We start from the raw sequence: 24,614 nt of genomic DNA on the forward strand, positions 1-24,614 counted from the left end.
TTCTTGATGTGGAAAATTTTCCTACCACATACCTGATGATTGAAATGAGGTTTCTTCTTATTTAGAGAACTATGAAAATGCCAGCATTGAGGTGGAGACTTTCTTGATTTATTAGAACTGATCGTTCATCATCTCTACCACCTGTTTAGACATGTTGGTCATGTTTTCTTCACTGTACTCCTAAACTCTTTCATACTGGGGTTGAACAAGATATAAATGTGTTTATATTTAATTACACGGACACTCTTTGTGTATCTTCCATGTTCAGTATGTCAGTTGCAGTAATGTGTTCACTTTTATAAACTCCTAGGAATTTGAGACCTTTATAAATTTACCTCACATGTGTGGCAATTAGCAAGCCTTATTTTGCTAGTAGGCAAATTACTTTTTGAGAATATGTTTATTTTTCAGAAATATTTTAGGTCATCTGGGCATTGTTAGGTGCCTTGGAGCAGTAGATTTTAATTCATTTCTCCATTAGTAATTCCTGATGGTAATTACTGCATTCAGAAAATTAATGCATCAGTGAATTAGAGAGTAATCAAATAGCCTGAGTAAGTTAATGTTCCTTATCAGAAAGCTTAATATTCTCCTATGAAGTACCTTACAAATTTATCACAACAAATTCTATTTGCTGCCCTTTCTGTAAAAGACAAAGCTATTAGATTTAACTTACTTGAACAAATGAATTTAAACTTCTATCAAGTGCCCAGCAGTGGGGAGTATAAGGAGGATTAACACATAGTCCTGCTCTCAAGGAGTTAGGGAATGAGGCAGACACATTGACAATTGACTGTAGCATAAGGTAATAAAAGCTATATATTTCTACGTGTATAAACACAGAATTGTGGTAGGTAGAGAAACACTTGTAATGACTTTCTTTGCTCCTAATAATCAATTTTACTTTACTCCTCTCTCTTCTCTTTCCAAAATGTTTGGAATATGGATACTATGTTGTAAAAGATTTAATTGAATAAAATTTAATTGAATAAAAAAATGCTGTCAACTTTGAGATAAGGCATTATTTATACACCAATAAAAAGAAGAAAATATTATCACTTAAACTAAGAAACTCCAGTGATTGTTAGATGTATTTCAATTTTAGAGATGTTAAAATGTGGGGGAAAGGTGTGTCTTGCTATATATATATATACATATATATATTCCATTTGAGATTGTTTTTTCATACTGCCTAATGTTCTCTGTATTATGGCTCTATTCCACATCTATATAACCATCACAGTATCTTATGTCTCTGTCCATCAAGGGTTCTGAGTTTTCCTTCAATCCCTAAGTCAGAAGTTGATAAAGTAATGTAGTTAATACATGTACTTTTATGTCTGATCTCAGGAATCACCACTACAACTCAAATTCTAAAAATATCTAGCAGATATAAATTTTAGAAAATGAAAGGCAATCATTAGGATAAACATTGATGTTTCCTTGTATTGTCATTCTGCTTGTGAGGCAGAATTTTGTTGAAGATAGTTTATATATCACCAAAAGAGATTGATAAAATAATTTGAGGACATATTTTTGCCATTGTTCAATAATGTCTTATGTGAGGGTTCATTTCCTCACTAAATATTTACTGAGTACCCAAAAGTGCTAGCAGTTGGTTTAGGTGTTAGGGATGTATCGGTAGACACAGTTCCTGATCCTCATTAAATTTATAGTCTATTAATTGACATATAGCTATTAGGTATATAAAATTGTGTTTTGGTGCTAAACATTGTGTGTGTGTGTGCGCGCGCGTGCGTGTGTGTGTGTGTGTGTGTGTGTCTGTCTGGAGTCAAGAGTATCAACTTTTTTTTTTGAGTTCTCCTCATTTTCAACCACTTAGATGGACCTAGAGGGTATAACATTACGTGAAGTAAGTCAAGCAGAGAAAGAGAAATACCATATGATTTCATTCATATGTGGAATTTAGAAACAAAGCGAAGAATAAAAGAGAAAAGCAAACAAAAACCAAACTCTGAAATACAGAGAACAAACTAGTGATTACCAGAGGAAAGGTTGGTGGGGATGGGTGAAATAGATAAAAGGGATTAAGAATACACTTATGGTGATGAGCACTGAGTAATATATAGAACTGTTGAATCATTATACTGTATATCTGAAACTAACATAACACTGTTAATTATACTTTGATAAAAAAAAAGCATTATCAACTTTTTTACTTATAAATATTGCATAGTGACCCAGAGAGAAAGGAGACAAACCATTGTGAAATGGAAGCCAGAAGAAAAGCAAACATTAAAATAGTCCAAGAAGAATAGACTGAAGAAAAACAAAGGTGTTTTGCAAGTAGATTATCAATGATAATTTCAACTTTTTTAAAAATCAAATTGAACACCCCAAAATATATTAAAAATGCTGTAAAGTGATTGAAATTGGGCATGTTTCCCATATGTAACTGTGAAGACATCTGGTTTGAGTGATTCACCAAAAAATCATGTCCAAAGTTTCTGTAAACTTTGATGCAAATTCATTATATGACTTAAATTGGGTACAAATAGAATGCTTCTAAATTTCTCTTTTCTATATATTCAACAAATATTTAAAAGAGAACTCGTTGTTCCTGATACTGTGCTGAATAGTAGGCATGGTGAGACAAATAACACTGCTTGCCTTCACACTACAACCAGATATTAAACAAAACCCATAAAAATGTAAAGTTATGATAGATTTTACAAAGACATGGTAGAAAGTGGTAAGGGAGTTTAAAATGCTTGAAATAGACTTGAAGATCTGAGAAACGTCCCTGAGGCAGTAATGTCTGAGCTGAGATTTTTGGGTTGTGTAGGCACAGACTAAGGGGCAACTTGTATAAAGACCATATGGTCAGAAGGATACAAAACATTACATAAACACAAAGACAGTTGTGTTTGCTGACTCTCAGAAGACAGGGACTTGTAGCCCATTTTACAGAATGTAGTCAAGTATGTTAAGTATTTGGTTAAGGATTTTGAGCAATGGGAAGTCACTAAAGTGTTTTCAATAGGAATGTGGCATGATCTTACTTTGTATTTCTTTTAAAGATTGATTTTACTATAAAGAATGTGATACAAAAGACAAAGTGTAGTAAACCAAGTAAAAGATAACAGTCTGGACTTGATAAGCTGGTGGAGGAGTTGGAGAGACATGAATGGATCAAAAAATATTTAAGGAGAAAAGCTGGCAGATTGGATATGGTTTTGGAATAGAGCTTGGACAATGAGATAGGGAAGGAGTTATTATTGGGCCTGATGATTTTGAGATGTCTTTAAGACATAAATATGCAGATTGGCATCAGAGAAGACAGATATACTGAACTCAAGGTCATAGGAGAGATAAGGTTTGAAGATGGATGGGACTAAACAGAATAAGAAAAAAAAGAAAGATTGTGAGACCATACCATGGGAAAATCCAATATTTAATGACTGGCTAGAAAATGATGAGTCTACAAAGAAAGAAAAAGGAGGCCAGCAATTTTTTTGTTTGTTTGAAGATTTCTGATAAAGCTATAAGTCTATAAGAATGACAATCCAGAGTAAGTTAAGAGATTGGTTTTAGAGGGAGACTGAGTGGCAAATTTCTTGTATCAGGAGAGAAGACTAAGAGGACGAGGTTAGGTGAAACTTTTGTAGCATTTAAGGTAGGGGTAAATTGAGGAAAATTCCCATTAAATTGTGCTTTTTTTTTTTTAAATCTCCAGACTGTAGAAGGTAAGGTTATCTATAAAGGAAAGAGGTGGCGAGATGCATTATCAGAAATTTGATGTGTACACAGTGATAGTTTGCAATGGTCATCTAGGTGTTAGGAGAAGCAGTTACCCAGAGGAACCTGAAGGGAATGCTACACATTGCTGATGGTACCCTTCAGCCCTCCGTGGGTGCTTTCTACAGCTGTAGTCAGCTGCTTGGGTGTTTGCAGCAAGAATGGGTACTTGAATTCATTCAAGATGGACAGTTTTCCAGATGGATACAATGAAGAGTCAGAAAAACAAGAGTTTTAGGGTATGAGCATTGACCTAAGTATCGCTACAGTGATAGAAAGCTTTATAAGACCAATGAAAAGAGAGACTTGATGGATTTGGAGAAAATAGAAAAATCATTAGATTAGAGATCATGATGATTTTAATTTCGGTGATTTTGTGATTCTCTAATTTATTTTTCTAATCTTTTAGATTTTTAATCATTATTTATGAGAAAAAAATATAATCATGTAATATTAAGGATGTAATATTTTACAGATTATGAATACAGTGACTAAAGACCATAATTTTTTTATGTTAGTGCCTAATTATGTTGTAATACTGATTGTCTATTTTGTGGTCATAAACCTTTGATATCTATCATATCTATCTATATATCTATCCATCCACTGATCCATCCATCCAATCAAAGATACTTGTTGTCTAAGAAAGTATAAAAATATTTCAGTCAAGTTTCCAACATATTTTTCCATATTTTCTATACATATCATAAATAACAAGATTCCAGCAGCATTATTGTTATTATTTAGTGCCATTACAAATTATTTGACATAGCCTTAGTGTGACCACCACTTGTTTTTCCCTCATTGATCTTTTTTTTTCTTCTTCTTCCTTTCTGAATAACAACTAAATATTAAGCATGAATTTTCATCCTACATTATGTTTAACCCATGGCAAATTGATAAATTCTGAGCAGATGTTTTAATTAGAGGTTTTTAATGCATGGCAAAGTCTAAGACAGTTGAATGAACATTTCAACTATACTTACTTTGAAAATGCAAATAAATATGTGATAATTGGTACAGACCATACAAAAACATTTAATTTGGGTGTTAGGATCTCTTTGAACTGCAAAATGCTTAGTTCTTTCTTGTTTTTTGGAGGGTGTGTGTACTGGTTTGAGTAACAATAATGGTGCAACAAATACACTAAAAATACTTAATAGTTCAAATATGTTAATAGACTTGTATTTCTTCTTCACATAATAGTTCAAGATGGGTGATCTAGTTTTTGGGTGGCTCTCTTTCATATGGTTTCAAGGCCCAAGCTCTTGACACGCTGTTGTTCTGCCATCTCTTAGGGTCACATGTGATTTCAGTCAGCTCATGGAAAATGAAGAAGAGCATGAGGAGGGCTCCTTAAATTCACTTATGTAAAGTCTTGACTCAGTCATGACCCTTATCACTCCATTCACATTCTTTTTGGCTAGAGCTCATTCACATGGCTCCACCCAACTGCAAAGGTGGATGAAAAATGCAAGAGATTTGACAGGAACATTTTAATATCAGAACAAATAGAGTGATATTTTGGAGTAGAATTCCAAATTTTCATAAATCTTAAAGAAAAAAACAAAGACACAAATTTTGAGTTTGTGGAGGCTGATTTGGTCTCCATCTCCCAGACCCTCTTCGATTATGTGTTCTGGTTTTAGAAAATATTCATTGAAAAATTTTGAGAGTCTTTGCTTCACTAGATTGAATAAATTAATTAAAGTATTTGGTGCCAACTTTATCCATATTCACTGATGTAGTAGTGTTGTACAACCCTCATACTTAAAAATCTTTATGAGATGAGAATTATTATCCCATTTTACCAGAAATCAGAGACTGAGAATGTTTAAGAAACAACAACAACAACTTTTCAGGTCCTACTGGCTTCAATAAGAATATCCGACCAAAACTATAAGAAAAGTCCAGTGCCAAGATTCATTCGAAGGCTGTTTACCACATAGGCTTTCTAAAGCAATTGCTGTCTTTTCTCTTTTACTAAATATTTTCTTAGGGTAAAAATAGATGTATCCTTTTTCCTATCTAAAATTCGAATCTCACTTACTTTGACCACACGTCTTCCATCTGTACATAAAGACTTTTGCTTGATTTTTCAACAAGAAACTTTTTTAAAGTCCATAATGTGTGTCAAGTAATGTGATAGGCATTAGGAATCCAAATACCAGTAATTTACTACCCCTGGCCTCAAGTAAATTGAGAGAGAGAAAAGGGTTGGGGGTGGAGAGGGAGAGAGGGAGAAAGAGGGATAGAGAGGGGGAATGGAGGAAGCAGGTGCTAACACACTATATCTTAAGAGTAAATATGGAAATAGGATAGGAATTTATACTGAGTAGTGAGGATGTCCATCATATAGAAAGGCTCATAATTCTCATTTCAGGGGCCAGAGAAGACTCCTGGGAAGAGGTGGCAAGTGGGAGTTACTAAAGGTATATGGGAAGAGAAGACCATGTTTCAGGAAAAGTGAGCAGCAAATGCGTACTTTCCCAGTGAGAGAAAACATGACATATTTACGAAATTGGATGGAATTTAATATGGGTTGAGTGTAAAGTGAGGAGGAATCTAGTAAAAATAAGACTAAGAGGTAGCCAAGTCAGAGGGGCATTCTATTTCATCATAATTTTCTTACTTATCCCACAAAGCCTAGCCTGGCTCTGACAGCTTCACTCTGAGTTCGCTTCATATTCCTCCATTATCACTATATTAATTTACATGTCTTTTCAGCAACATTGTTTAGTTTATGGTAAAAGTTCCAGAAAGTGTCCAGGTGACATCTCTCCCCATATCCTGTGAAGTGCTGTTCCCAATAGAGACCAAGATAAGTCTTTCACATTTACAAGCAGTTCAGTTCAGCATCCTAGTGCTGAGTCATTCTACTTTGAGATGAGATATATCTAAGAGCAGCAATGTCACCAAAGAGAAGAAATGGGATTTCAATGGGATTTCAAATAGGGTTTGAAAAGGAAAAGTAAGCTTTCTTTTCCTGATGCTTTATGGCAGAGCAGAGCTCTGGGAAATACATACATATACACACTTGGCTGGTTTTCAGATGTTTACACTCAAGCAATGGAGACAGCCCCGGAACCAACTGTGTAATGTAAGTGCATTGGTTCTGAAATGAATGGAAACACAGAGGAGGGAAACTCGCCCAAGAGTGTGCAGGTGCATTGGAAATAGCACAAGTGAGGAGTAAACTAGGAAATGACTCTAGAATAAAGGTAAATATATTAATTATTCCTTTGTATTTCCTCTTCTGTGAACTCTAATTTATCCTTGCCCTTTACTCATTTTTCTAATGGAGTCTTAATTTTTAAAATCTAGATGTTATGTGTGTGAGCTCGTAATGCATTGAAAGAATTAATCCTTTTACATTATTGACTAAACTCTGGTTTATTGTTGGCTTTTAGAAATTTATTTTTAATGGTTTTGACCTGGACAATACTTAAAGTTTTATTCTACCTTTTTAAAGTTTTATTTTTAAATTAATTGAGTAAAAATGTACCTGGAAGATATTGGGGTAAATGACGTGTGGTGACCATTTAATTTTTTTCTCCTGCAAACTCTGAGCTAAAAGCATCAAGGCCATAAAATGAATAGCCCACTTCTTCCTTACTCTTTATAATGTATTCTATTGCTTATTAAATTCTTACATAAATTTATTAAGGTTTGATTCTGGGTCATCCTGTTCAAAATACTATCTATTATTCAACTCCTGCCAATTTAATACCAGATGGTGTTTGCATTGCTTCATTGCTCTCATTTTTTCAATATTTATGTAGTTATTTTTCCTGTTTATTTTTCCCATTGAGATTTAAAAAAAAAACCAAAACCTCAGAGCAACTTAAATTAGAACTTGTTTTATTTATAAAGAAGACAGCATAGATTTTTTTTACTTTCTAAAGACTATTATTAAGAATACTGAATTTATTTTTCACTAGAGAACTGCTATTCTTCAAGGATTTTGTTTCTGGAATATTTTTTTTCTCTATACACTGAGATCTTTATATCGTTCTTAAAGGCAACTTTCAAAAATGGAGCTAACTGGCTAGCTAAGCTGTTATTTTATTTCACTTATATTACCAAGTTGAAGTATTTCAATAGTAAATAATATTAAAGACAAAAGAAATATTAAAATGATAATTTGATTAAACTGACTAAAAAATTAACTATTTTTCATAGTTAAAATATTTTGTCCATCTAGGATCTACAAAAGACCATGGATTTTTATATCAAGTAACCTAATGTAAAAGAAGAAGACATTGTGATATAGATTTTCCAGAGATTACACACTGGTTAGATTCAGAACCAATACTCAGTTCAAGCCACTTCAATACTAATCTTGTTTGATAAACCACTGGGACACAACACAGTGTTGAGTATGTGTGTAGAAGTCAGGCACATCTAAATCATATGGCTGCCATTTGTTTAGTTGTATTTAGCCTTTTGTAAGCTGAGGATAAAAGGGTGTTTGTGAGGGATAAATGAGATGCAGACACTCTATTTGTATGCTTGATATATGGAAGCATTTAATAAATGCTTTGGATTATTACAATAAATATTATTATTGACTACTATTAGTTGATATCAAAAGTGGAAATCATTGAGGCTATATTTGTAATTAGATATATAGTAATGACTTTTTAAATATGCTGTACTTTGCCCTAAATCTATAACATTTTGAAATAGGTTAAAATTTTTAAATGATGTTCTCAAATTATGGTTTTCAGATTCCTTCCTTGTGAATGAAAGCTGAACTTCTTATTTGAGAAACTTGAACTAATTATTTGGAAAATGAAACCATCATGTGTATAATAAACAAGTGATATCATCTAAATTTTTTTTTTAAAAAATGGACTCATTGTTCCTTTTCTAATACTTTCAAAAATGTTTAATTCATGTTTTATAATATTGTTATAACATTGTACAATTTTATTTCAAGATTTCTCAAGCAAAACCACAATTGCTATTTGGTAATTGACTTCAGAATGAATTTTGCTGAGGAATGGAATGCAGAATTACATTGTGTAATTTGATATTTTGCAAAATTTGGATGAATTTAATTGAAAATACTAGTTTCAGTGGTACTATTTGGGTTTTGATGCTTTCCTAAAACATATAAAAGTGGGACAAAACACTATTTAGTACAGAGTTTAGGAAAAATTTGGCAAAATAAATTATATTTTATGTTTTATAAGTGTAATTGGGCATTCCTTGGGTTGCTAGTGAAGACATCTAATTAAATACTATTCCTTGATTTTCTTGGAGGAAATCTGGACAGAATATGGTTTTAAATTTTTTGAATAGAATTTTAAAAACCCTTTTTTTGTGTGTGAAAAAAGATGACATTAGGTAATAGAGGAAATTAGTGAAATTTGGAAAGGAAATTAGCTTTGGTGCATTGGTAGGTACAGAAAATATTCTGTTGTACACATCAAAATAACTCCAGATCAAAACAAAGCTTATTTCATGTATATTAAACTGTCCAGGGCTTTAAGAACTCTCTAACTTGGAAAGAGGACTTACCGTAATTTCGTTCCTTTAAATTAAATTCCTCTGAGGTTTAATCTTTAACTATGTGTTGGTTCTTGACTCAAGATCAATTGTCTTTTTTTAAAGCCAGAAAGTACCTTTCTAACCTGTTTTTTAAAGAGTTTTGGTCAAGGGTGCCTGGCTGGCTTGGCTAAGAGAACATGCAACTCTTGATCTTGGGGTCTTGAGTTCAAGCCCCATGTTGGGTGTAGAGATTACTCAAAAAAATAAAGAAAGAGTTTTGATCACAGTGAGTTTTAAAAATGTAATAGAAAATTTTAATATATGTTGAGATGAGTGAATGCTTTTCAATAGATCCTATGTTATATTCTATCGGTGAATTTCTGTAGTAGACTAGTTATATTTCTAGAATTTATTATGTTGTGAAGGCTCATAGGCTATATAAACCAATGTGCATGATTTATTAGCATTTTAGTTCAAGTTTTACAGTTTTACTTATCAAGGAAACTAAAAGTCTGTTTATGTTATTACCTTTTCAGATTTTGGTAACATTATGATAGTCTCATAAAATAAACTGGGTAATTTTCAGATTTCTGGAGCTATATGTGAGGTAATTTTTCCTTAAAACTCACACTAAACTAGCCGACTCTAAAGCTCTTTTGTGGTAATAATTATTTTATATCTTTACTAGCATACCTTATATTCATTTACCTAATTTGGCTTTCAACTCTGATTAAATTGATATCTTTCCAGAAAATTAATTCATCAAGTTTGGTGAGTTGGGTATGATAATATTGTGCTGACAAAGTAGTAGCAGTTTTTGCTAACTCCTTTGTGTAGCATTTACATTCTCGACACTATTCCAAATGCTTCATCTACATGAACTCAACACCATAATCTTGCCCCTGATAGAGTTAAAAATACTCTCAAAAGATGTGTAACTATAAGAGCATAAGATTCTGATATTTTGGCTCAAAAACACTGGATTATATTTATGTTTGCATTTCCTTGCATAATTTACACATAGAGATTACTATATATAAGTATGTTTGTGCTATTTTTAAAAACGTCATAATGTCATAATGTGGAAATAGTAAAATTATGTATGAAGTTAAATCACTCAAGTGTGAAGAAAAAGATAATAAAGTAGAAGTTACCCAATTTCAGAAAGCATGAAATCAAAACCAACAAAATTTTTTAATTAACAGAACAAGATATTAATCTTATAAAAATACAGCCCTCCACTTTCAAATTGGTATTAAGTAAAAAGCATAATAAATATCAGGAAAGTTGTCATAAAACAGTTTCTTTGCCTTACCTGTGTTCCTTTCAATTTGTTTGTAATACTTGTGCTTTATTAATCTCGTTATCCATATGCCTTAACCTGTTCTCTACTAATGTCATCAGTGCATAAAAGTCAAACTTTCTTTCAGTCTCCTGAGAATGCAAGTTAATCTCATAGAAAGTTCTCTTATCATTGATAATTTTTCCAAGGCATTATCTTTTTCCAAGAGCACAGGACAATGTTTTATATCCCATGAATATATGTTTGCTATCAAGTGGTTTTTCCCTCTTTCACCCTCTCCATAAACTAAAAGAAATCTATCCAGACTCTGTGGTTGCCAACAGACAAGGTAGATTATTCTTCGCCTCACTCACCATCTTGTTGGTCACTGGTACAATCCCCAGTCTACATTCTGAATTGAAGTTCAGGTTGGTGTGTACAGCAACAGCTCCATTGCTCCGTTATGCTGACGCTTCTACTCAAGCCCTTACTGCCCTAACATGGCACACGATACTAAGTGCCAATCAGTGTTCAGCACTACTGGATAAATCTTCCTGCTCTACAGTTATTACACTTTCTTTATAAGGATTATGTTGCCTAAAATCTGCTTCACTATCTCCTCTAAGTCACTATCCTGATGTCTTTTGGGAATTACTAGAAATGACTTTGGATAAACACAAGTATGGACAATCTGGTCAAAAGACAAGAGGTGAAGTCAGTATCAGACAAAGCTTGCAGAGCCTTGTTATTTATGGTTAGAGTTTTGAACCTCATCCCAAGTTTTACCAGAATTATTTTCAAGGGCTTTCAAAGGAAAATTGCACAATTTGCATTTTTTTTAAAAAAGGTCACTCTCTCTGATGCTTAGAGAGTGAAATTATGGGGTTGAAGGTGGAACAGGAAGAACAATTAGGAAATTAATGTCAGAAGCTCTGATCAAGAAATAATGGCAGCTTGGACTAGGTTGGTAGTTCTAAATATGAGTAAGTGAGTGTGAGGTGTATCTTTTTTTGATACAATTGACAAGACTTGGTAATTTGTCCGAAGGGGTAGTGATTGGAGAAGCAAGTATCACGAATACACCCCGGGTATCCTTCATGAGGAAGAGAGTGCACAAATGTTCCATTTACTGATACAGAGAAGAGGAGAGGAGCAGGTGGAAATGGAAGAATCAGGAGTTCAATTTAGGTACACTGAATTTGAGATTTCTGGAGACATTTAAATGGAAAGGTCAAATAAGCAATTATATGTATTTCTGGAGTAAAACTATAGGCTTTTATGAGCCCAAGAGAAACCATTGAAAGTGATCAGCATTTAGATGGTAGCTGAAACCATCGGAATGGGAAAGGAGGATGGCAGACCCAAACCCGAAGAACCCCAATATTTAAAGGTCAAATAGAGAAGGAGGGGCTAGTAAAGGAGACTAAAGTCAGAGAGGGAGGACCAGGCTAGGTATCACACAGAGCTGGGGGAGAAAGTGTTCCAAGCAGGCAGGAAGAGTTAGCAGTGTGCAATGTTGCTGAGAGGTCTCAGAAAACAGCTGAAAAATGCCCTTTGAGCTTGGTGCTCTCAAAGTCTGCAGTAAAAGAAAGAACAAATAGCAGTTAGTTCTTCTTGTTAAAATTTTGCATCTTTATCTGTAGTTGTAATTTTAGGTACAAATTACATTAAAATATTTTTTATCTCCATCTTAAGTCCTGCTGGATTTGACTTCTATGTGAGTTTACTTAGCTTTCATATATTTTTCTGTTGTGTGTGTATTAAACTTGATGAAAACAAACCTAATTAATTAAAACTATACAAAGGCTAAAATAATCCTTTGGCTGTTATATTGAATGACTTCCAAAATTATTTTAGCTTCTTTGGAAAAAAAGTGCGGTTATTTAGTTCATGTAGATACCCCCCACATTGATTTCCAACTGAAAATTTAAACAAATTTTATTGTGCAATGATTATTTACTAGACACCTTGGTAGATGCTGAGGATAATGAGATGAATAATGTGAAGAGCCTTAACCAGTAAATTAAGATAAGACCTACTAACTTGATGCAACTATGGAAAGCTGCCACTCAGTCATTCAAGGAAGCCACTGGAAGTTTCTGCAGACTGTTGAGATTCTTTGATTTGAACTCACTAACAGAAGCCCGGCAGTGGAGAGGGACCCTGGCGACGGTGCAAGTGATAAATGAGGTTTATTTTTCTTCTATTTTCAGTGCTGATTGAATCGTGTTGCCTTTGTCTGTCAGCACTGAATCATATTGACAGAACAGTTTGTGCTCCATTTGTTTTCTCTTGTTTGACATTGGTGTCTCATTGATTTGTCATCTCAAACCCTGACCAGGTCCATTCTACTCTATAACTGCTATTACTACGAACTGACCTTTCACAAAACAAAACAATAACAAAAAAAAAAAAAAAAAGAAAAGAACTTTATTTTTTCATTTAGGTGTAGGCATGGTAGAAGCCTTGTTTTAAAAAGAATTCTTAGAAAGCTCTCTTGACATTCCTAAGAATGTGGCTTATACAACACATATAAAACAATATATATGTGCACACATGCACACACACACACGCACACACACACACACACACGAAGATCTTTAAGGTCTTCTTTTGCTTCAGGACAGATTGTGGAAGCAATGCCGTAGATCATAAAGAACTGGGTTTTGGAGTCAAGTTTAGGTTCAAATGCTAGTTCTGCTCTTCTCCTTGGGTGATCTCGGGCAGGTTACTTAATCTCTATGTCTCCGTTCTCTCATCTACTACGTTGGGGAATAATCTAATGCTCACCATCTTGTGAGGATTAAGTGAGACAGTGCGTCTGCCACCGAGTAGGCTACTCACTTTACAGTTCACTTAATTTTTTAAAATTTCATACTTCTCTTAACTTTTTTTTATTACTCTGAGCCTATTTTCAGAATTATTTTTAGAAACTATAATTTGGAGCTGATTCTAATTATGGCATTAATGAGTACTTATCTATGATATACATCTTTACACATATTATTGCAATTTATTATTATTTAATTTTTTTTGATCCAGCTTACACTGAGAACATAAGTAGATGGGTAAGAATGAGACAGGAAAGAGAAATGTGACTGTAGGAGTAGATGAATAACGTTGGTATACATGATAAAAGTTTCATGGCCTTAGATAATATGATTCTATTTGTACCAAGAAAGCCATGTAAATAGTAGGAGTTTGGTCACAGCCACTTTAATTCTACTGGATTGTGTAAAATCAGCACGGTTGGAAATAACAATTTCCTAGTTGGTAGACGTCAGGGAAAGATGGTGCATGAACAAATGGTTAGTTGAGGAAGGTAATTATAGGCAATTTCTTAGATTCATGAAGAACTGGGGCAATGGGTTATGCCAAGGCTGAAAATGGCTTTCAGTATTTGGGAAAGTACACTTTACGTTCTTGTTGAATGAGTGTTAATGTCTGTGGATAGTTCAGATTTGGGGGGGTGGGCTGTGTGATGGGATTTTATTAACCCCTGATAGAGTGCTACCTTCTAGATTTAGTTTAAATTCTTTTTTGTGACTTTGCCCTATAAACTCGTATCTTCTGTGGTAGGTGTTGCCCTCAAAACTCCACACATGATAGAATTCACATGGAAGTAAGGTAAAGTGAATGTGAATTTCCAGAGATGTGTGGTGGGGGAAGGGGACATCAGGAGTAGGAAGTACAGTGGCTTCTGACTCCTCTCTGTCAGCTGGAGTGTGGATTGGCTGTTTCTTAAAAGTAAGAGCGCTTTCAGTGTAATCACTGCACATTTTTAGAATGTACATAGTACATATTACAAGCTTACCTTTTCAGAATCTAAGATCAGGATTCTATCCTGTGTTCCAAGAATATGATATATATGACAATCCTGATGAATGAACGAACCGGGAGATTTTGTTAAAAGGCATGGGTTGCTATGGCAATTTCCAGGGTCTTCTCTAAGCAGAAACATGGAGGGTACTACTGACTACTTTAGTAAGACTAAAGAGAGGGTCAGACCAAATCTACATTACAATAAAAAGGGAAAGTTTGCGAAAATATAAATTTTACTGGTGATGAATTGATATTGTGACATTAATGTGAATATGATGTGACATTGACAACTTTGATTTATTTTGATCCTCAAACGAATGCATTGAATATTATTCTTTTCCATCCCCATCATTGTCATGATTATATTCATTAAATTTCTGGATACAAGTGAGATGGTTGGGTGTGATGATTGCACCCGTGATTGGAATATTATTATAATGATCGGACTGTTCTTCCTGCCTCCAACCCTCTTCTTTTTCATTTTAGTCTTTGCTCGCCATCACCAGCTTTATCTTTTTACGGCTGTCTACAATTCTCCTCCTTCCTTTCATGGTTTCTCTATGCATGCACACAGAGTAATTCTTGGCATTAAATGCTCTTCTTTCAGGTGTGTCCTCATTTGCTCTTGGCCTCTGTTACAAATTACTCAAGGCACATAATGCCTTCTCCATCTCAACTATAAATGATCCCACTCCTCTCTGTCTTCTGCTAGTCCTGTTTTTTATTGCTTGTGTTATTAATTGGCTTTAGATTCTAGTACCAGCTTAGCCACTTACCACACAATTTTGAAACATTACTTAACCTCTTTGGGGCTTAGTTGCTTTATCTATGAAGCAAAGAAATTGGAGTAGAATCAGATTAACACTTAGTGCTATATGCTTTTCACAACTCACCTTGGCTATTAGCTGACCGAGATAATATGTAAATAAATGAACTTGATTTTTCCATAAAAGTTTATTTATGAAAACAGACAGTGGGCCAGATTTAGCCTGTGAGCCATAACCTGGAGTATACTGTAATCTCTGAGTCTCCTTTGAGTGCTGAGATTTTATGAGAAGATAAGCCATTTCTATTCTAACATCAAAGGATTGACGCTTTCCCTCATGGTATGTCTTCATAAGATACTACCCTAGTTAAGTGTCATTGGTGATGATGGAAATTTTTGATCTTGTACTCCCTCTGTCAAGTACATTTCACGTGATTGTGACTATCTTAACATACATTCTGTCACTATAGCAAATGCAGAGGGCTCGTTTTCTCAGTTCCACAGCAGACCATTCTGACCAGAGCACACCTGGGCACAACTGTCTTGTCATTTTCTTCCATAGTCCTCTTCATAGGTCCAATTATGTGTGGTGTTATAATATTTTTGCTTCCTGAAATATTAGGATGGGGTAGGATAAGCAACTCGGTAATATATCAGCAACTCAGTAAATAGTGTGGTTGGATGAGTAATTAATATTAGGAGCACACGGTCATCTTTGCCATTTTCATACACAAAAAGATTGATCTTTCACAAATTTCCATATGCTTCTCCAAACTATGACAAAATTGGTAGCCCCTTGGCAGAACATACCAATAAAAGTACCTGATCTTAAGTTGAGTAAACCCTGACTTGATTTACATTTTGCTTCAGTGAAAAATGAAAGGAGATGGGGGAATGCCCTCATTTTATTTTGCTTTCCCCTGCAGTCTATTTTCTTTCGTCTTTGATCTAGCACTAATTACCTTCTAGAGCTCTCTATCCTATTCGACACTGCCACACTCACTAGCACTTTTTGAATGAACTTACTAAGTGTCTCTGGGAGAACATTCATAAGGCAACAAAAGCCTGCTTATTTTTGCCTCATTCTTGCTGCACTAATCTTTCAAATCTTTGTGCAAAGGGAGCTGAGAGTCTATCTGCAATCTCACCTTTAAAAGCAAAATCCTATATCTGAGTAGTCATATCATTGTTATTGGCTTGAGGCTCATCTGGTGGTTTCTTTATACTTGTATCCTATCTGACTTTCATTTCCTTAATAAGGGTTGGAGTTCCATATCAGGCTCTCTTATGTATTTGTTCCCTGTTTTCCTCCTAAATTTCCTGTTCTAGTAGGCTGTACTGCGTAAGATTTCTTTACATGTCCACTGTTGAGAAACTTTATTTTTTTATCTGTGTGGATCTGTATTCACTAATACAGAATTGGTCTGCCCAGAAAACATGTTTGAACTCCTATTGTTAGTCTATTGGGCACATGCTGGGATCCCAGAAGTGGTAAATAGCCAAGTGTATTGAAACATCATGGTCTAGATGATTCTGCTAAGTGTACTAACACCTACCATCAACATAAAATAAAACATTTTTTTCTCCTTGTAACTCCAGATTCTTCGATGAGTGTGAGATCTGCTTTAAAGAACTTGATTCTTAAGCAGTCGTGATCTTGACATGTGAGTTAGGAGATAATTGTTCTCATCTCAGAGGAATTCTCAATCTGTAGAAAGGCTCTTTCACAATTTCTTTTAATAATCAGCGTTCCTTGATTCATACAGTATTTTACCTGTCAGAAACCCTGAAAAGTAATGAATTTAAAGGTTAATACACAGACCCATTATCAGTAGAGAGAACTCAGAAGCAGATGAAGCCATTCTGTAATTACAGTCTTTGGCACTGACCCATGCACCTGATTGTCGGGAACCCATCTCTGTGTCACGTGAAGTGCACTACGAATAACACCACTTTGGAGGCACCTAGTCATTCAACCTTAAAATCTTAGAGTTAACCTTGATTCTTTCTTCTCCCCTTCTACTTGGCCAACAAATTCCATCACTTTTTAAAAGTTTTTATTAAAATTCCAGTTAGTTAACCATACAGTGTAATATTATTTTCAGGTATAGAATTTAGTGATTCAACACTTCCACACAGCACCCGGTGCTCATCACCAGCAAATCCCTTCCTTCATCCCCATCACCTGTTTCACCCATCCCCCCCATCCCCCTCCCCTCTGCTAACCATCAGTTTCTTCTCCATGGTTAGGAGAATGTTTCTTGGTTTTCCTTTCTCATTTCCTCCTATGCTCATTTGTTTTGTTTCTTAAATTCCATGTATGAGTGAAATCATATGATATTTGTCTTTCTCTGACCATCTTACTTCACTTAGCATAATACTCTCCATCACTTTTATCTCCAAAATAGCTCTCAAACCTGTGTCCTCCTGTGAACAATTCAACTCACTTACTGCCAATATAGTTCAATTCACTTGCTCAACAAATATATATTTAGGGTTGATGAATGTCTTAGTCACTATTCTGGATGTTGAAGATACAGGTGTTAAAAGAAGAAACAAGATTTCCTTTATGGGTCTTACATTCTTATTCAGAATTTCATTATTTCTTGCTTTAATGACCAACATTTATCTCATGCTTTCAATCTCCTTCCCTTGGAATCTCTCCCTCACTCTCATACCAGAGTTATCTCTCTGAAAGACTGTCTGGATCATGGCATTACCATATGTGAATGACACTTTATCACCAACTTTCTGAGTGCCAAGTTTTGTGGCTATGGGTGCTTTTTAGGGCCTGAGCCAAATCTGCTTTTCTAACTTGATTTCCTGCTACTCCCTTCACTGTTCTGCAGTCCCACGGGACTGAGTGCTGCTCTTAGAATAGGCTTAGAATAAGATGAAGTTTCACCAGCTCTCTTGTGACTTTGCACTTACTTATTGTGCCTAAAATTCTATACTTTCATTGGTACCCAAAGAATTTCTACTCAATTCTGTGAAGGAAGTCGTCTTTGCCCTCTGTAGGCAGTTAATTTCTTTGTCTGTAACCCATAGAAAATTTTAAAACACGCTTTTATAAAAGTAGCAATTATGGATTCAAATGATTTCTTGGGGGGGCTTCAAATTATTTTTATACTTGTTTATTTTTCATTTCACTCCCATTAGGTGTGTTTCCCACTCACTCTAGGGAATGATCCGTTCTCAGGCATCCTCAGGGAAAGTGGTACAGTGGCTGCCCAGATTTTTCAATACAGCGTTTTCCCAGGTGTCACTGAATTTTGAGAGAAAAGAAGTATTTATGGGTCTTAAATAATTTAAACAATTTAATCACTCTCATTAAATTGTCAGCTTCTTGAAGGCAGAAGATATATCTTCTTTGTACTAAACAACCATTTTCTGAATACAGGCCAAAATAGGTGGATGAAGTACACAGAGATTCTATGGGTTTTTTTTTTTTTAGAGAGATATTTATGGGACTATAAATATTACCTTAAGAAAGTCGTATCTTCAGTTCTTTCTTATTTACCATATCTAATGTGACCACGACTGAATATATGCACCTAGAGCACAAAATCAACCAAAACCAAGGGAGAAACAACAACAATAACAGCACTTATTATTTAAAATTCTGTGCAAAGTAGTGACTCAGTTCCAATAATTTTGGTATCTAGAAATAGCTTAAAATATGCTTTTCATAATTCTCCTATTGATTAGCACTGTTATCGGAAAAGAACAAGTTTTAAAAGAGAACATGAATAAAGATATTCCTAACCTTAGCGATACAAAATCTTACATCATCCTTGAATGGGTCTTGATGCTTTGCTCTGCAGAATTGATGGTCTCTCCAGAAAGACTTGATATTATGCAAAAGGGTAGTATTTCCAGAACTACCTAAAAGTAGGCATATGAGACCAGTCCAGAAGGAAGAGCATAAACGATCACATGCTTGAAGTGAGAGATGTAAACATAGACTCAGCATCGGGAACCCTCAGTTCTCAGGCATCCTCAGGGAATGTGGTATGAGAGCTGCCCAGATTTTTTTCAATATTAGCATTTTCCCAGGTGTCATGAAATTTTAAGAGAAAATAGGTATTAATAGGTCTTAAATAATTAAAACAATTTAACTTAATGAGGTAGAAAAAATTCAAAGGAACAGTATAAAGTTCATATGAAATAGAATTTCTTGAAGCAAGAAAAGCCACAGCAAGTCTTTCAAACTTGTGATTCTCTTGTATAATTTGTTTCAAATTAGCAGGGTTAAGAAAACAATCTCAACAGAGTCAGGTTATGGTCCTGGCCTATCTAAAGACATGTTTATGAATAGCCCTTAAAATGAAGATATATAAGTGAAGGAAAAAAGAGTGTAAATAGTTATGTTTAAAGTATTTATGAATGTAATGAAGATCCTTATGTCCCCAAAGACAGCCATTGACTTATAAAAGGATATTTGTAAAAATATATACCTGTTTCTAGAATATTCAGCCTATTGGTATAAAAGCAAGTCAAAGTCTGGTACCATAATTCAAGAATATATATATATATATAGAACTCTCTCCCATAAGTGAGAGATATTAAGTAGTCTTCTTGTTTTGTACCAGTTAACCTTTGTTTTTGTTTGGATAAAGGTTTTAATTACATGAATTTGCTATGATATCAGTGGGAAACCACCTAGGGCAAAGTGATTTTTCCCAGTTTTTCAGAAAGCATGGGATATTTAGAAAACAACCCACAGGCATATTTCTCTGCAATACCCCACTGTGACTCTATGGGCTGATTAACATCTTAGAAACTGTCTAAAAACGATACAGGCAAGAAAAGATAACTGTAAGTTGCAATGCAAACATTAGAGCCTGTGATGGATGGACCTTGCCTGTCATCTGACATAGAGGCTGTAACGTTGGGAACTGTACAATAGCTTCCTTGGTGAGGTGTGATATCTTCTTTTTATCTGAATTTTGTCAAGGTTAATAACCTTTGTTTATAATTTTCTTTCACAAGCACACTAGTGTCTGAAACTGTCAACCTCAGTGGACTTCTTTTCTTCTTCCTCTCTCACCTCTATTTGAAGACTTGATTTTTTTTGTCTGTCCCTTTTGAGAATGTTTGTAATAATCTGAATGCTGGCATTCTCTCTAGGTTAGAAATGTATTTTCATAAAGACATCTTAAAGTTATAATGAACAGTAGTGTTTCCTGAAACTTATAGAAACTCCAAAAAGTTGATAGATTTGCAAAATAAGAATTATTGCTATTATACCACTGAAAATATTATTTAAATCTTAACAAAATGTACAGGAACATATGAAAAAACTAAATGAACAATGGTAAAAATGATAGTTTGTATTTCTTAGATGTCTTCAAAGTAGTTTATTTCACTTATAATTTATTTGCTAATACTGGAATAAGACGAATGACTACATTTTGAAATCTCTTCTCCTTTGTGAGAAAATGTTCTGTTTCCTTAAATTTAGTCTCTGATCTGTTGGTAATGAAATTATGTGTAGTCATTGTTTTGCTAAATCTGAACCCCATATGTGACTATGGATCTTCACGCCCCCAGACAGTATCTCAATATTTTTGAGCGTGTCTAGGAGTATTTGAGAAGGACTTCACAGTAAATGCAAATACTCAACTCCTGGTGTATTTTTCTTGTACGTCTTTTCTGTCCCCTCTGTTGAATACTCTTTCGTCTTCCCATGTATCATCCTCAGTGCATTGGAGCCCAAGAAGTTAGAAAGATCTTATAGAAGAGGAAAGAAACTTGGCATTACTCTCTATTTGAGTGTCATTAGTGGGTTTTATACAATATATAGTTTTTAGTGAAATAGACCTATCAGGTTTTTTATACCAAGTCTGGCCTTTCCCCCAGCTCTAAACTTAGCTAAGTCCAGTGTGGATAGATGTGAGTGACAGAAGTATCCTCTCGGGTGCTCCTCCTGTCTTTTGACCTTGGTGTAGTTATTAGACCAAGCTTGTCCTGTCTGGATCCTTCTTTTTTGATTAGGCATTCTTTCTTAGGAGGCCCATTAGCGCCTCAAACAAAACTGCCTGAACTTCTCATGGATTTGATGGAATCTCAGATATGGGTTTCCTCTCCTGCCTGGTTTATACTGGAGTTGAATGGTTCCTTAGATACTCTGATTTACTTTTGTATTTTATGTAAATGGGTAAAGTATCTAGTAGCCAGATCACCTGAAAGGAAATTTGACTGAGGTAAAGGCTTTTTGAAATTGATACGAGATTCATAATAAATGAGTAGAAAATGAGCAACCCAAAGTTTCAGATATGGCCTACTACTTGAAGTATATAATGACCTTTGAAGATTTGGGGGCACTTATTGTGAGTGGTAATTTTTGTCAATGGTGATTATAGCTTTTTGTAAAAAAAGTTATAAGGATGTAAATATAATTATAAAACTGCAGAATGGCTTTCAAAATTAAGCTTGCTTGAACTTACACATTAAGCTGCCCAGAATATTTGAAACCTTCAAGTATTCCAGTCTACTATTCCTGCATGTGGCAGAAAACCAAGAGAGAGATAGGAAGCATTGAAATCACCACTCCTAGCCTCTACCAGGAAAAAGAGAAAGAAAAGTTGTTTTTTCAGGGTTATCCCATCTTCCACATCATTTTTTCCTCCCTCCTTTTTGTGCCAAAGGATCTATATGCATTAATATATTTTTTTGAATATCCCCAAGATCTCTATCATAAACCTGCTTTCTTTAGACAGTATCTCTGTGCTATGGTGTCACCATCTTATTCTGTACCCTACTAAGAACAGCTTTCTAGCAAATGGACATGTTGATAATATTTGAATGAATTTGCATTTCTTCCAGGAATTTTTTTTCCAGGAATGTTTGTTATACAGGGTGATACTGGGATTCAACTTTAAGGAGTTCTGATGTTGAGATTTGGGATATTAGGGATGGATTGGGGGAGTGATATGTGGGCAGAATTGTATTCTCACAATGCATCACAGCACATGAAAGTGGTAGTCCATATGCTTTCCCCACCTAAAACGGTTGCTGCTCAGGACATGCTGCAGTTGGGGGCTGGATATTTATGAGAGAGAAATACAAGATGAAGGAGAACATAGGATTTGGAGTCTGGGCTCAACATCTCCCACTCTATGTTCTTAGACAAGTCTGTTTATTTTATTAGTAAATAAAACATGTTACTAACATCTCCCTCACTGGGTTTAATCAGGAGAAAACATGAGCTATTGTAAGTTTGGATTCTTTATGAATTGTTACATGCTACATTGAAAATGGACCAGTTCTAGGAGTAAAAGATTTGATTTCCATATGGACATGCGTAAACAGAAATCTCACATTAGGCACATAGCCATTTTTTGAAATAATATACACACATGCATATTTCCACATAAATTCTCTTATCTACAACTGTTATCTGTATTTATATTATGATTATCAGTACTCTTGGAGATTTTTAGTTTACATTATGTAGGGTAGAGTTTCAGAGGGCTAGATGTAAAGAGGGGAGGCATCTTTAAGTACTTTAAAACCTCCGTACCTCAGTTGCCCTACAATTTATCTTCTCGGATAAATGAATTTGATTTTAAGCCATTTGTACATAAATGAATATATTCTGAGCAAGTAACTAACATTATGGTCAAAAAGAAAACTGCACGGGCACATTTTTATAGGGCCATGATGACAATTCCATAGTAAACCAGTATGGGGCCATAAGGAAAATACAAAAGATAAAATTCTGACAATAATTTACATTTTATCAAGATGCAAATCAAATATTTTTAACCATGCCAATATTTTTTATTATTATTTGTAGATGGGGCACACTGAAAGGAGCACGAGGACAGAAAGAAAAATTCTGGGTATGTAACTCTTTCCAACTGACTTTCTACTGTGAAGTGAGTATTTTAGAGTCATCTGAGTCTCTACTTCCTGGTTTGTGCTAGTCCTATCCTAAGTCACTGTAATATTGTTTGTAGTAATGGTATTTTCTCCAGCAGAAAAATCATTATAATCATTTATATTATAGTAACAGTTTTTCTCTATTCTTCTTATTTCAAAGTATAAATGAAGAACCAGCATTTAAAAAATTTTTTTATTATGCTCAGTTAGCCACTGTACAGCACATCATTAGTTTTTGATGTAGTGTTAATGATTCATTAGTTATGTATAAGAATCAGTATTTTTTTTCAAAGCAAGAATCAACAGGAAAACGTTTTTTATCAGCTATATTAATGGTTAGACTTCTCTCGTATGTCAGTTTTGTGTTCTTACATTTGTTTTTGCCATGGATAATGGCTTTGTAATGTTATAATCAATTATACATATTGATATTATATATTATTATGTATATAACATTATATATATATATATAAAATATATTTCCTAGTGGTAAAGTGTTTTATTTTTGCTTTTGCCAATTATGATATACATGTTTCTTCACTGAGAAAGAAACAATGTCTAGTCTAAAAAAATATAGAAAGTTAAATATAAGAAATAGTTTAAAGAAGACTGGAACATATTACCTCAAATATTCAGTTAATTACAGTGAATTCTGGTGAATTGTCCCAGGTCCTTATATTATGTATATGTTAATTTTAGTTTTAATTACTGCAAAAAAGCAGAAATAGAATGAATAGGTAATGGTACTCATTATGAAATTAGAATTTGAATATATGCAGTAGAGGGCATATTATAACTTATAACACATTAACTATTAAGAGTGATACTCATCAGGGTGATTCTTGTTAATTAGATTTCTTCACAAGGCACTCACAAAAATCAATCACCCAAATATGTGGTTACCCCTTATAACTGTTTTGCTGATACATGGAGGTATTTTGCTTTTAAATAGAATGAGGCTTCTTTGTATTTAAACTGAGCTTTCTTAAATATCATTATCTTCCTTAGAATGAAGCTTGAAGTAGCTAATAATTAACATTAATGCTCAATAGCTAAAATTCATAATTTGTGGAGGGGATATGTTGTTCGAATACCTACAATTAAGTTTCTGTATGGGATTTCTACTAAATGAGTTTAAACAGTTATTCAATTTCATAATAATATAATATTTAGAAGCAAAAACAAATTATTTGTTTAATGTACTAAATTCATAAGTTTTTAGCATATAGCACCTCATAGCTATTTGTGGAGTAAATATGAATGAAAGGGCACAAGAAAACTTTCGTGACCCTCTCACCTCCAACCTCATCATTTCCACCCTAGAGCCTCATGGGTGGTGTACACACACATACACACACATACACACACATACACACACATACACTAACTCACTCATTCTTATATATCCAACACAAGTATGTATACCACCCTTTTACGTTATTTTTGTTGCAATTACTGTCAATTCTGAACTTACTACTTGTCAAAAAATTTCAAAGAAAACTGTATTTCATGGGCATACAGGCAAGATTTCTTTCTGCTATAACTCTTTTAGATAAATTGTTTAATGTCAGTGGTAATAATGAGAATCAGACTAAAAATTAT

General features: G+C 34.3%; 1 protein-coding gene across 1 annotated transcript in view; it reads left to right on the top strand.

Moving 5' to 3' along the window:
- TINAG (tubulointerstitial nephritis antigen) overlaps positions 1-24,614 on the top strand; it is a 77,123-nt gene that overhangs the window by 37,552 nt on the left and 14,957 nt on the right. Inside the window, exon 10 of the mRNA XM_008691770.1 lies at positions 22,927-22,972. Within this exon, the coding sequence (XP_008689992.1) occupies positions 22,927-22,972 (46 nt within the window). The remainder of the gene's footprint in view (positions 1-22,926; positions 22,973-24,614) is intronic.

Source organism: Ursus maritimus, unplaced genomic scaffold (genome assembly GCF_017311325.1).
Source record: "Ursus maritimus isolate PB19 unplaced genomic scaffold, ASM1731132v1 scaffold_29, whole genome shotgun sequence".
In the NCBI taxonomy this organism is placed as follows: domain Eukaryota; kingdom Metazoa; phylum Chordata; class Mammalia; order Carnivora; family Ursidae; genus Ursus; species Ursus maritimus.